The 14,140-nt window shown below is 49.1% G+C and overlaps 1 protein-coding gene across 1 annotated transcript in view; it reads right to left on the bottom strand.

Moving 5' to 3' along the window:
- pdlim7 (PDZ and LIM domain 7) overlaps nt 1-14,140 on the bottom strand; it is a 75,505-nt gene that overhangs the window by 43,883 nt on the left and 17,482 nt on the right. Inside the window, exons 3-4 of the mRNA XM_065019099.1 lie at nt 5,556-5,583; nt 4,363-4,538 (exon numbers count right to left, since the gene is read on the bottom strand). Coding sequence (XP_064875171.1) covers nt 4,363-4,538; nt 5,556-5,583 — 204 coding nt within the window. The remainder of the gene's footprint in view (nt 1-4,362; nt 4,539-5,555; nt 5,584-14,140) is intronic.

Genomic DNA, 14,140 nt, shown 5'->3' with positions numbered 1-14,140 from the left:
GCATGAGAAGATCTATACAGAATACAGACACGGTCTTAACTGTTGATAACGTGACGCGTCATGTAACCTATATTACATATGATATGTTTAACCTCTATCTCTCCATGAAGTGTTTTAGACAGTGAAAGCATGAGAAGAGCTATACAAGGCAGGCTTTCAGGTCCGTGTGACTTCTCCAAGCAAGGCTCGTTAGGTAACGCAGCACCACCACAGTAAAAAAAACATTCTGACAGCTCAGCAAATTCTAAACGAAAGGATCCTGAGCACAGCACAGCTAAATACAGCCGCAGACAACATCTAGACCTCACCAAAAAGACATTAACCCTTCCTATCCCATCCCCGACACGGTGACCAAAGGCCGTAGACTATGTACCAAGTATCAGGCATGGAATAAGGGTTGCAAGATCCTGGAAACTTTCCCAGAAATCCTGATCAGAGTATTCTGGATTTCCTACCTACTCCTTTCTGGAATATTCCCACCAACATCTGGAAGAAAAAAAACCCGTACAGTAACACTCGGGGCACGGACTCTACAAAGGTGTCGAAAGCGTTCCACGGGAATGTTGGCCTATGTTGACGCCAATGCTTCCCACAGTTGTGTCCAGTTGGCTGAATGTCCTTTGGGTGGTGGACCATTCTTGATACACACCGGGAAACTGTAGAGAGTTGCAGTTCTTGACACAAGCCGATACACCCAGCACCAACTACCATACCCGGTTCAAAGGCACTTCAAATATTCTGTTTTACCCATTCACCCTCTGAATGGCACACAATCCACGTCTCAATTGTCTCGAGGCTTAAAATCATTCTTTAAGCCGTCTCCTCCTCTTCATCTAGACAGGATGTAACAAGTAGCTTTCACCTGGTCTGTGTCATGGAAAGAGCAAGTGTCCTTAATGTTTTGTACTCTCAGCGTACAGGGAATATAGTGCCATTGAGGACACAGACTAAGTCATGTTATAGGTGACCAGTACACCTCTCACATGAAAACACACATGTGGATAACATGAAAACACACATGTGGATAACATGAAAACACACATGTGGATAACATGAAAACACACATGTGATTAACATGAAAACACACATGTGGGTAACATGAAAACACACATGTGATTAACATGAAAACACACATGTGGATAACATGAAAACACACATGTGGATAACATGAAAACACACATGTGGATAACATGAAAACACACATGTGGATAACATGAAAACACACATGTGATAACATGAAAACACACATGTGATTAACATGAAAACACACATGTGATAACATGAAAACACACATGTGGAAACACACATGTGGATAACATGAAAACACACATGTGGAAACACACATGTGGATAACATGAAAACATGTGGATAACACACATGTGGATAACATGAAAACACACATGTGGATAACATGAAATCACACATGTGGATAACATGAAAACACACATGTGGATAACATGAAAACACACATGTGATTAACATGAAAACACACATGTGGATAACATGAAAACACACATGTGATTAACATGAAAACACACATGTGGATAACATGAAAACACACATGTGGATAACATGAAAACACACATGTGGATAACATGAAAACACACATGTGGATAACATGAAAACACACATGTGGATAACATGAAAACACACATGTGGATAACATGAAAACACACATGTGGATAACATGAAAACACACATGTGGATAACATGAAAACACACATGTGATTAACATGAAAACACACATGTGGATAACATGAAAACACACATGTGGATAACATGAAAACACACGTGATTAACATGAAAACACACATGTGGGTAACATGAAAACACACATGTGATTAACATGAAAACACACATGTGGATAACATGAAAACACACATGTGGATAACATGAAAACACACATGTGGATAACATGAAAACACACATGTGGATAACATGAAAACACACATGTGATTAACATGAAAACACACATGTGATTAACATGAAAACACACATGTGGATAACATGAAAACACACATGTGGATAACATGAAAACACACATGTGGATAACATGAAAACACACATGTGATTAACATGAAAACACACATGTGGATAACATGAAAACACACATGTGGATAACATGAAAACACACATGTGGATAACATGAAATCACACATGTGGATAACATGAAAACACACATGTGGATAACATGAAAACACACATGTGGATAACATGAAAACACACATGTGGATAACATGAAAACACACATGTGGATAACATGAAAACACACATGTGGTTAACATGAAATCACACATGTGATTAACATGAAATCACACATGTGGATAACATGAAAACACACATGTGGATAACATGAAAACACACATGTGGATAACATGAAAACACACATGTGATTAACATGAAAACACACATGTGGTTAACATGAAAACACACATGTGATTAACATGAAAACACACATGTGGATAACATGAAAACACACATGTGGATAACATGAAAACACACATGTGGATAACATGAAAACACACATGTGGATAACATGAAAACACACATGTGGATAACATGAAAACACACGTGGATAACATGAAAACACACATGTGGATAACATGAAATCACACATGTGGATAACATGAAAACACACATGTGGATAACATGAAATCACACATGTGGATAACATGAAAACACACATGTGGATAACATGAAAACACACATGTGGGTAACATGAAAACACACATGTGGATAACATGAAAACACACATGTGGGTAACATGAAAACACACATGTGATTAACATGAAAACACACATGTGGATAACATGAAATCACACATGTGGATAACATGAAAACACACATGTGATTAACATGAAAACACACATGTGGGTAACATGAAAACACACATGTGGGTAACATGAAAACACACATGTGGATAACATGAAAACACACATGTGGATAACATGAAAACACACATGTGGATAACATGAAAACACACATGTGGATAACATGAAATCCAAGGGTCCTTTTCAGTCGACGTAGAACCACCTGCTGTTTAGAACCGACCAATGGCATTAAGAAACCCTTGTAAAGCAGTATACAGGTTCCCCCCCCCCCGTCTGAGGTGGGTGTCGCGTGGACACTTAACTACAGTACACAGTTAGGAAGAGGGGGAAGATTAAACAACTTCCATGACCTACATGACCTCCATGACCTCCATGACGTCAGTCTCACAACATGTCCAGTTTAGTTAACCAGCTTTTTAAACTGTTCCCTTCTGTTAAAGCAAGCCAGAGATTAAACTATTTATTAGTGCCAAATGGCACTCTATTCCATATTTAGTGCACTACTTTTGACCAAGGCCCTCTAGTAGTGCACTCTATAGGGAATAGGGTGCCATTTGGGGCCCAGATTGAAGGGAGCGCCGAGTTACAAAAACATTCCCCCTGGTGCGGGACGTTCCCCAATGATGGAAGAGGGGCCTGAATGAAACAGTTTGGGACGCCGCCCCCCCTGGTACGGACGGGACGTTCCCCAATGATGGAAGAGGGGCCTGAATGAAACAGTTTGGGACGCCGCCCCCCCTGGTACGGACGGGACGTTCCCCAATGATGGAAGAGGGGCCTGAATGAAACAGTTTGGGACGCCGCCCCCCCTGGTACGGACGGGACGTTCCCCAATGATGGAAGAGGGGCCTGAATGAAACAGTTTGGGACGCCAGGTCCCCCCCCACACACGGCTCTTCCTACCAGACCTAAATGAGAAAGTTTTTTTAAAAACGGACCACTCTTGGACCTTTTAGACAGACGAACAACATTGTCACTGAGGAATGTTGACGACACTGTGGAGAGAATTTGGCTGATGGGAAGTCAAATTTGATTTCCTGTATTCTACTCAACAGTCTGGTCCCAACAGTCTGGTCCCAACAGTCCAGGAGGAGACATCTTCTGATCAGATCATCATTTGGGCTCCCGAGTGGCGCAGCGGTCTAAGGCACTGCATCTCAGAGCAAGAGGTGTCACTACAGTCCCTGGTTCGAATCCAGGCCGTATCACATCCGGCTGTGATTGGGAGTCCCATAGGCCCAGCGTCGTCCGGGTTTGGCCCGTCATTGTAAATAAGAATTTGTTCTTAAAAACGGACTTCTCAAGTTAAATAAACATCAACATTACGACAACGCAACCGCTCTTAAAAAGGTGCGGTCATCAATTTCTCCTCCCCCAGAAAGTTCCCTGAATGATTCAGATCTGACATAAAATACTGAAACCACAGGAACCCAGAGTGACTTGTTTCACAACCCAAACACCGGGAAAACATTTAGTCTTTGAGATTTGATTTGGTTTGCATGGTTGGTTGTTTGTTTGTTTGTGTACCTACCCGTTGTGTGGCTGTAGCATGCTGACGGGGGCCGGGGTGTTAACTTTAGGGGCGTACGCCACTGGTTTAATGACCGTGTTGCCGCCGCCTGGCGTGAATGGCCGCGCCATCTTGTTGATAGCGGTGCTGGGGGCAAAGGAGTATTTGGGCTGAACGGAGGCGGGGGCGAGCAAATCCTACAGGGTGTGAGAGAGAGGGGGGGGACACGGCAAAAACCACAGCAAATAACATGCAGTTAGAGAAAACACACACATGAAAATATATAAATAAATAAATAAAGTGTGGTAATGTACCACACACACACACACACACATCTGCTCCAGCTGTGTTAGCCTCAACATGGCTCAGAACATCAGAACCACAGTAGGTGTTGCCAAGGCCAGCTCTGTCCCTCTGTGTGGAGAGAGGAGAGGCCCGAAGACGTGTGAACACACCCAACTTGTCTGACTCGTGTACCAAATGGCACCCCATTCACTATATACTACTTTTGACCCATTGACTACCCACAGTAGTGCACTACGTAGGGAATAGAGAGCCATTTGGAAAACAACCATGTTGGAGTTTGTCCCACTGAGGATCTTCCTCGGTCTCTGTTAGCTTGGATATGACACTGAACTGTTTTTTTGTCCTCAGCTAGGATTTCTCTGTGTCAGAGAGGATGATATGACACTAGGGGTAAAATGTTTCATTTGCCTTCCAATAAACATTTTAATCAGAATGACTGTGGAGACTTTAAATGCAATGTGAGGGTTTAAGTTGTTAAGAGACACCACTAGGAGCCAAACAGGGTCAATTCCTCTCAACCGACACCACAATGCAATATTAACAGCCTTGCAGGGGAAACGGTATGTGAGCATTGTCTTAGACAGGGTAATAATGTTTTGGACTGTGAAAGACGTAGGACTTGACTGACTGCTTAGTCACTGCCTAGTGAAGACAGGGATCTGTTGATTCACATTGCAGAAGCATCACCATTCACAGGGTTTCAGGAGGTGTGAGGTTAAGACAGACACAGACATTAAAAATGCAAAACCCCTTTTCCATGTATATCTTACTACTTTTGACCTGAGCCCTGATAGAGTAGTGCACTATACAGGGAATAGGGTGGTGTTTGGGATGCAGGCCTGATAGAGTAGTGCACTACTATACAGGGAATAAGGGTGGTGTTTGGGATGCAGACCTGACACTCTTACCTTCTGATCGCCACCCGCATGGAAAGCTCTGAAAGAAAAGATGGGAAAATAAAGTTAGTTCCACCGCAGTAGCTCCTATAAAACCCGCCGCAGTAGCTCCTATAAAACCCGCCGCAGTAGCTCCTATAAAACCCGCCGCAGTAGCTATCTTAACATTCCTGTCCTCCGGCCCTGTCCTTTAACCTTCCTGTCCTCCGGCCCTATCCTTTAACATGCCTGTCCTCCGGTCAGGAGTTGGCATGAAAGCACAGCCAGATCTGGGATCAGGTCCTCGTCCCCTATCCTTTAACATGCCTGTCCTCTGCTAACCTGGTCCCAGATCTGTTTGTGCTGTCCTGTTACCTCCCATGGTCAGGAATTGTCATGATCTGGGATCAGGTCCTCGTCCCCTATCCCTGTTAAATATTTCACTGGCTGATGTAGGTTAAGCATATATTAACCTAAATCTTCCCAAATGACACCCCATTCCCTATACAGTGAACTACGACGCAATCCAAAATGCACTCCACACTGCCCTCACCCACCTAAATAAGAGGAATACATATGTGAGAATTCTGTTCATTGACTACAGCTCAGCGTTCCAACACAATTGTCCCCTCCAAGCTCAGGACTCTGGGAATGAACACCTCCCTCTACAACTGGGTCCTGGTCTTGCTGACGGGACTGGACCCGGCCGCAGGTGGTATTCACAATGACTGCCTACCCCGGGCCAAACCCAGACGACGCTGGGCTCATTGTGCGCCGCCCTATAGGACTCCCAATCACGTCCGGTTGTGATACAGCCTGGATTATACACAACAATACTAGTAACAACAACGAGGCTTTTATCCACAGTGACTTAGTCATACATGCATACATTTATCTATGGGTGGACCCGGGAATCGAACACACTAGCCTTGGCATTACAAGCACCACGCTCTATCAACTGAGCGACAGAGGACCGCATCTTAAAACTAGGACGATGCTTCATCATAGCCGTGGAATATAAAACTAGGCCCCAAAATCAAAGCCAATACAACGTTGTTCAGTCATAAAACTGTCCTCCTAACTCATCTGATAACCAAACTGTGGAAGCCGTCCAAACCCTGAGAGACAGAGGATAGAACAGCTCACATCCAGCATTAAGAGATGTCTTTCAGCCTAACGCAACGCAACAGCTCACATCCAGCATTAAGAGATGTCTTTCAGCCTAACGCAACAGGAACAGCTCACATCCAGCATTAAGAGATGTCTTTCAGCCTAACGCAACAGGAGCAGCTCACATCCAGCATTAAGAGATGTCTTTCAGCCTAACGCAACGCAACAGGAGCAGCTTATTGTCTGTTGTGACAGAGGGGGGCGAGAACGAGGGGGGCGAGAAAGAGGGGGCGAGAAAGAGCGGGGCGAGAAAGAGCGGGGCGAGAAAGAGGGGGGCGAGGAAGAGGGGGGCGAGGGTCACGGGTAGGAGGAGGAATCCGTGTGATTTACAATAGTTCTTTATAGAAGGCGTTGGGTTATAAGGAAGGAAACTGGAGAGAGAGACAGACTAGTGTGACATCAGATACTGACGAGTACAGACCTGCCTAATGAATTACATCCAACACCTACGACTGAGAAACCCAACACACACACACACACAAACAACACATCAATTTATTCACAACATCATCGTCAACAGTGTGTACACACACACACATTATATTGGCATTTTCATACTGATCCCCCGTGGGAATCGAACCCACAACCCTAGCATTGCAAGCGGCATGCTCTACCAACTGAGCCACACACACACACAAAATATGTTTTGCTCGATATGTAGTCTAATGACACAGCTAATATCCATACCGTTTCAGCTACAGACTAGTCTACAGCATCACCAGATATACTGTAAAGCTAATGTACTGAAAGGAAGTGACTGTACAGCATCACCAGATATATTGTACTGAAAGGAAGTGACTGTCCTCTACAGCATCACCAGATATATTGTACTGAAAGGAAGTGACTGTACAGCATCACCAGATATATTGTACTGAAAGGAAGTGACTGTCCTCTACAGCATCACCAGATATACTGTACTGAAAGGAAGTGACTGTACTCTACAGCATCACCAGATATACTGTACTGAAAGGAAGTGACTGTACAGCATCACCAGATATACTGTAAGGCTAATGTACTGAAAGGAAGTGACTGTACAGCATCACCAGATATATTGTACTGAAAGGAAGTGACTGTCCTCTACAGCATCACCAGATATACTGTACTGAAAGGAAGTGACTGTACTCTACAGCATCACCAGATATACTGTACTGAAAGGAAGTGACTGTACTCTACAGCATCACCAGATATACTGTACTGAAAGGAAGTGACTGTACTCTACAGCATCACCAGATATATTGTACTGAAAGGAAGTGACTGTACTCTACAGCATATGTTTACATATGGTACACACCTGACACATCACTTTTAAAGGTCCAATCACAATGTTTGTTTAAAGACACAGTTCTCCAGCAGAGGAGGAGGTACAGGGTGTGATTCATAACATTTCAGGAACTTAAAAATAATATTTTGTTAGATTATGTCCTGTTTTGGCCAGTCAGTCAGTTTATGAATAGTACTGCCAAATTCGAAACACAAACTAACCGTGACCCTGAATCCAACCAGCCATTGTGTTCCTGTGCCGTGATCTAACCGCAGGTTTACATCTGAACACTCACCAAAGTCTGGTCTGACAGAAGACACAGGCTTCACCCCCCCAAAAAAGTAGTGCCCTATATAGGGAATAGGGTGCCATTTGGGACTCAACCACTACAGCATCAGATAGGAGGTAGGACAGAGGTTACAGGAAAAACTAATGACAGAGCACATCTGGATTAGAGGAGACGACCTCTATCCCCTATCTTCTAGAGGAGAGGAGACTACCTCTATCCCCTATCTTCTAGAGGAGAGGAGACTACCTCTATCCCCTATCTTCTAGAGGAGAGGAGACTACCTCTATCCCCTATCTTCTAGAGGAGAGGAGACTACCTCTATCCCCTATCTTCTAGAGGAGAGGAGACTACCTCTATCCCCCATCTTCTAGAGGAGAGGAGACTACCTCTATCCCCCATCTTCTAGAGGAGAGGAGACTACCTCTATCCCCTATCTTCTAGAGGAGAGGAGACTACCTCTATCCCCTATCTTCTAGAGGAGAGGAGACTACCTCTATCCCCTATCTTCTAGAGGAGAGGAGACTACCTCTATCCCCCATCTTCTAGAGGAGACGACCTCTAACCCCTATCTTCCAGAGGAGACTACCTCTAACCCACATCTTCTAGAGCAGCATCACAAATACCATCTGTGACATCCCTCCCACTCGGTCTACTGGGATCTGCTGTTTGGTAGTCAGTCCGCTTGTTACAGGCCAGTGGGCCTGGGAGGATCGTCAGATGGTTCGCACCAGGGCAGGCTGGCCACATCAGCCAACAACATCTCTTCCCTCTTCACCTGGGCAGGCTGGCCACATCAGCCAACAACATCTCTTCCCTCTTCACCAGGGCAGGCTGGCCACATCAGCCAACAGTCTGTATTCACCTGGGCAGGGTGGCTTCCTTCACCTTTTGGTTGTTGGTCTGTATTCACCAGGGCAGGGTGGCTTCCTTCACCTTTTGGTTGTTGGTCTGTTTTTACCTGGGCAGGGTGGCTTCCTCCACCTTTTGGTTGTTGGTCTGTTTTCACCTGGGCAGGGTGGCTTCCTCCACCTTTTGGTTGTTGGTCTGTTTTCACCTGGGCAGGGTGGCTTCCTCCACCTTTTGGTTGTTGGTCTGTATTCACCAGGGCAGGGTGGCTTCCTTCACCTTTTGGTTGTTGGTCTGTATTCACCTGGGCAGGGTGGCTTCCTCCACCTTTTGGTTGTTGGTCTGTATTCACCAGGGCAGGGTGGCTTCCTCCACCTTTTGGTTGTTGGTCTGTTTTCACCTGGGCAGGGTGGCTTCCTCCACCTTTTGGTTGTTGGTCTGTTTTCACCTGGGCAGGGTGGCTTCCTCCACCTTTTGGTTGTTGGTCTGTTTTCACCTGGGCAGGGTGGCTTCCTCCACCTTTTGGTTGTTGGTCTGTATTCACCTGGGCAGGGTGGCTTCCTCCACCTTTTGGTTGTTGGTCTGTTTTCACCTGGGCAGGGTGGCTTCCTCCACCTTTTGGTTGTTGGTCTGTATTCACCTGGGCAGGGTGGCTTCCTCCACCTTTTGGTTGCTGGTCTGTTTTCACCAGAAAACTCTCCACTCATCCACACACTACTGATCATATAGACGTCCACAGCTTATGTTACATTTTTGTATTTATCGTTTAGTTTAATAAACTTATTTGTTTTTACATTAAAGTAAATGTAATTGGGGCGGCAGGTAGCCTTGTGGTTAGAGGGGGTGGCAGGTAGCCTTGTGGTTAGAGGGGGTGGCAGGTAGCCTTGTGGTTAGAGGGGGAGGCAGGTAGCCTTGTGGTTAGAGGGGGCGGCAGGTAGCCTTGTGGTTAGAGGGGGCAGGGTAGCCTTGTGGTTAGAGGGGGCGGCAGGTAGCCTTGTGGTTAGAGGGGGGAGGCAGGTAGCCTTGGTTAGGGGGGCGGCAGGTAGCCTTGTGGTTAGAGGGGGTGGCAGGTAGCCTTGTGGTTAGAGGGGGAGGCAGGTAGCCTTGTGGTTAGAGGGGGTGGCAGGTAGCCTAGTGGTTAGAGGGGGAGGCAGGTAGCCTTGTGGTTAGAGGGGGAGGCAGGTAGCCTTGTGGTTAGAGGGGGCGGCAGGTAGCCTTGTGGTTAGAGGGGGAGGCAGGTAGCCTTGTGGTTAGAGGGGAGGCAGGTAGCCTTGTGGTTAGAGGGGGAGGCAGGTAGCCTTGTGGTTAGAGGGGGCGGCAGGTAGCCTTGTGGTTAGAGGGGGAGGCAGGTAGCCTTGTGGTTAGAGGGGGAGGCAGGTAGCCTTGTGGTTAGAGGGGGAGGCAGGTAGCCTTGTGGTTAGAGGGGGAGGCAGGTAGCCTTGTGGTTAGAGGGGGAGGCAGGTAGCCTTGTGGTTAGAGGGGGAGCAGGTAGCCTTGTGGTTAGAGGGGAGGCAGGTAGCCTTGTGGTTAGAGGGGGAGGCAGGTAGCCTTGTGGTTAGAGGGGGAGGCAGGTAGCCTTGTGGTTAGAGGGGGAGGCAGGTAGCCTTGTGGTTAGAGGGGGGGCAGGTAGCCTTGTGGTTAGAGGGGGCGGCAGGTAGCCTTGTGGTTAGAGGGGGTGGCAGGTAGCCTTGTGGTTAGAGGGGCCTTGTGGTTAGAGGGGTAGGTAGCCTTGTGGTTAGAGGGGGCGGCAGGTAGCCTTGTGGTTAGAGGGGGCGGCAGGTAGCCTTGTGGTTAGAGGGGGCGGCAGGTAGCCTTGTGGTTAGAGGGGGGCAGGTAGCCTTGTGGTTAGAGGGGGGCAGGTAGCCCTGTGGTTAGAGGGGAGGCAGGTAGCCTTGTGGTTAGAGGGGGAGGCAGGTAGCCTTGTGGTTAGAGGGGAGGCAGGTAGCCTTGTGGTTAGGGGGCGGCAGGTAGCCTTGTGGTTAGGGGGGGGCAGGTAGCCTTGTGGTTAGAGTGGAGGGGTGGCAGGTAGCCTAGTGGTTAGAGGGGGAGGCAGGTAGCCTTGTGGTTAGAGGGGGCGGCAGGTAGCCTTGTGGTTAGAGGGGGAGGCAGGTAGCCTAGTGGTTAGAGGGGGAGGCAGGTAGCCTAGTGGTTAGAGGGGGAGGCAGGTAGCCTTGTGGTTAGAGGGGGCGGCAGGTAGCCTAGTGGTTAGAGGGGGAGGCAGGTAGCCTTGTGGTTAGGAGGGGAGGCAGGTAGCCTTGTGGTTAGAGGGGGAGGCAGGTAGCCTAGTGGTTAGAGGGGGAGGCAGGTAGCCTTGTGGTTAGAGGGGGCGGCAGGTAGCCTTGTGGTTAGAGGGGGCGGCAGGTAGCCTAGTGGTTAGAGGGGGAGGCAGGTAGCCTTGTGGTTAGGAGGGGGAGGCAGGTAGCCTTGTGGTTAGAGGGGGAGGCAGGTAGCCTAGTGGTTAGAGGGGGAGGCAGGTAGCCTTGTGGTTAGAGGGGGCGGCAGGTAGCCTAGTGGTTAGAGGGGGCGGCAGGTAGCCTTGTGGTTAGAGGGGGCGGCAGGTAGCCTAGTGGTTAGAGGGGGCGGCAGGTAGCCTTGTGGTTAGAGGGGGCGGCAGGTAGCCTAGTGGTTAGAGGGGGAGGCAGGTAGCCTAGTGGTTAGAGGGGGAGGCAGGTAGCCTAGTGGTTAGAGGGGGAGGCAGGTAGCCTTGTGGTTAGAGGGAGGGGTGGCAGGTAGCCTTGTGGTTAGAGGGGGCGGCAGGTAGCCTTGTGGTTAGAGGGGGCGGCAGGTAGCCTTGTGGTTAGAGGGGGCGGCAGGTAGCCTTGTGGTTAGAGGGGGAGGCAGGTAGCCTAGTGGTTAGAGGGGGAGGCAGGTAGCCTAGTGGTTAGAGGGGGCGGCAGGTAGCCTTGTGGTTAGAGGGGGAGGCAGGTAGCCTTGTGGTTAGAGGGGGAGGCAGGTAGCCTTGTGGTTAGAGGGGGAGGCAGGTAGCCTTGTGGTTAGAGGGGGCAGGCAGGTAGCCTAGTGGTTAGAGGGGCGGCAGGTAGCCTTGTGGTTAGAGGGGGCGGCAGGTAGCCTTGTGGTTAGAGGGGGAGGCAGGTAGCCTTGTGGTTAGAGGGGGAGGCAGGTAGCCTAGTGGTTAGAGGGGAGGCAGGTAGCCTAGTGGTTAGAGGGGGCAGTTAGCCTAGTGGTTAGAGGGGGAGGCAGGTAGCCTAGTGGTTAGAGGGGGAGGCAGGTAGCCTAGTGGTTAGAGGGGGAGGCAGGTAGCCTAGTGGTTAGAGGGGGCGGCAGGTAGCCTTGTGGTTAGAGGGGTGCGGCAGGTAGCCTTGTGGTTAGAGGGGGCGGCAGGTAGCCTTGTGGTTAGAGGGGGCGGCAGGTAGCCTTGTGGTTAGAGGGGGAGGCAGGTAGCCTAGTGGTTAGGGGGGGAGGCAGGTAGCCTAGTGGTTAGAGGGGAGGCAGGTAGCCTAGTGGTTAGAGGGGGAGGCAGGTAGCCTAGTGGTTAAGGGGGGCAGGTAGCCTAGTGGTTAGAGGGGGCGGCAGGTAGCCTAGTGGTTTAGTCTGGCGGAAACAGGTAGCCTTGTGGTTAGAGGGGCGGCAAAAAGCCTTGTGGTTAGAAAAATAAATAGGTAGCCTTGTGGGCCACTTAGAGGGGGCGGCAGGTAGCCTTGTGGTTAGAGGGGGCGGCAGAACCTTGTGGTTAGAGGGCCATTCTGACCTTGTGGTTAGAACATCCTCCTTGTGGTTAGGAGGAGAAAGTGACAGGTAAAATGTTGTAACCTTGTGGTTAGAGGGGGCAGGTAGCCTGGTGGTTAGAGGGGGGGGGCAGGTAGCCTAGTGGTTAGAGGGGGGGCAGGTAGCCTAGTGGTTAGAGGGGGGGGGGTCAGGTAGCCTTGTGGTTAGAGGGGGGCGGCAGGTAGCCTTGTGGTTAGAGGGGGGCGGCAGGTAGCCTTGTGGTTAGAGGGGGGCGGCAGGTAGCCTTGTGGTTAGAGCGTTGGGCCAGTAACCAGCAGGTAGCCTGTGCTGGGCTACAAAGCCCCCGTGTGCTGGGCTACAAAGCCCCCGTGTGCTGGGCTACAAAGCCCCCGTGTGCTGGGCTACAAAGCCCCCGTGTGCTGGGCTACAAAGCCCCTTGTTCATGCCCATTTCCTAATCATTGGGGGTTTAGGTGGCGGTATATGCGTTACGTTGATATAGCTGTGTAGGCTTTAGTCTGGTTGAAACATGTATGTCCTTAAAGCAAAATCTAAAAATTCTGGGGACAAAAAAATAAATAAAGCTAGGTCACTAGCTAGGCCACTTAGTCCACGTACTGTATCTCGACTTGAGAAGCAGAACCTTTTGGAAAAGCCATTCTGACTAATGCTGCAAACATCCTCCTTTGTAGGATGGGATGAGAAAGTGACAGTCAAAATGTTGTAACCAGTTAGCTGGTGTACAGGTCTGGGCTGGGGTCATTCTGGGTTAGCTGGTGTACAGGTCTGGGCTGGGGTCATTCTGGGTTAGCTGGTGTACAGGTCTGGACTGCGGTCATTCTGGGTTAGCTGGTGTACAGGTCTGGGGTCATTCTGGGTTAGCTGGTGTACAGGTCTGGGGTCATTCTGGGTTAGCTGGTGTACAGGTCTGGACTGGGGTCATTCTGGGTTAGCTGGTGTACAGGTCTGGGCTGGGGTCATTCTGGGTTAGCTGGTGTACAGGTCTGGGCTGGGGTCATTCTGGGTTAGCTGGTGTACAGGTCTGGGCTGGGGTCATTCTGGGTTAGCTGGTGTACAGGTCTGGGCTGGGGTCATTCTGGGTTAGCTGGTGTACAGGTCTGGGCTGGGGTCATTCTGGGTTAGCTGGTGTACAGGTCTGGGCTGGGGTCATTCTGGGTTAGCTGGTGTACAGGTCTGGACTGTGGTCATTCTGGGTTAGCTGGTGTACAGGTCTGGGCTGGGGTCATTCTGGGTTAGCTGGTGTACAGGTCTGGGCTGGGGTCATTCTGGGTTAGCTGGTGTACAGGTCTGGACTGGGGTCATTCTGGGTTAGCTGGTGTACAGGTCTGGGCTGGGGTCATTCTGG

The sequence above is a fragment of the Oncorhynchus nerka genome, linkage group LG6 (assembly GCF_034236695.1).
Source record: "Oncorhynchus nerka isolate Pitt River linkage group LG6, Oner_Uvic_2.0, whole genome shotgun sequence".
NCBI classification, from domain to species: Eukaryota; Metazoa; Chordata; class Actinopteri; order Salmoniformes; family Salmonidae; genus Oncorhynchus; species Oncorhynchus nerka.
The sequence above is the reverse complement of the archived record's forward strand: the minus strand, read 5'-3'. Positions and strand labels throughout refer to the sequence as shown.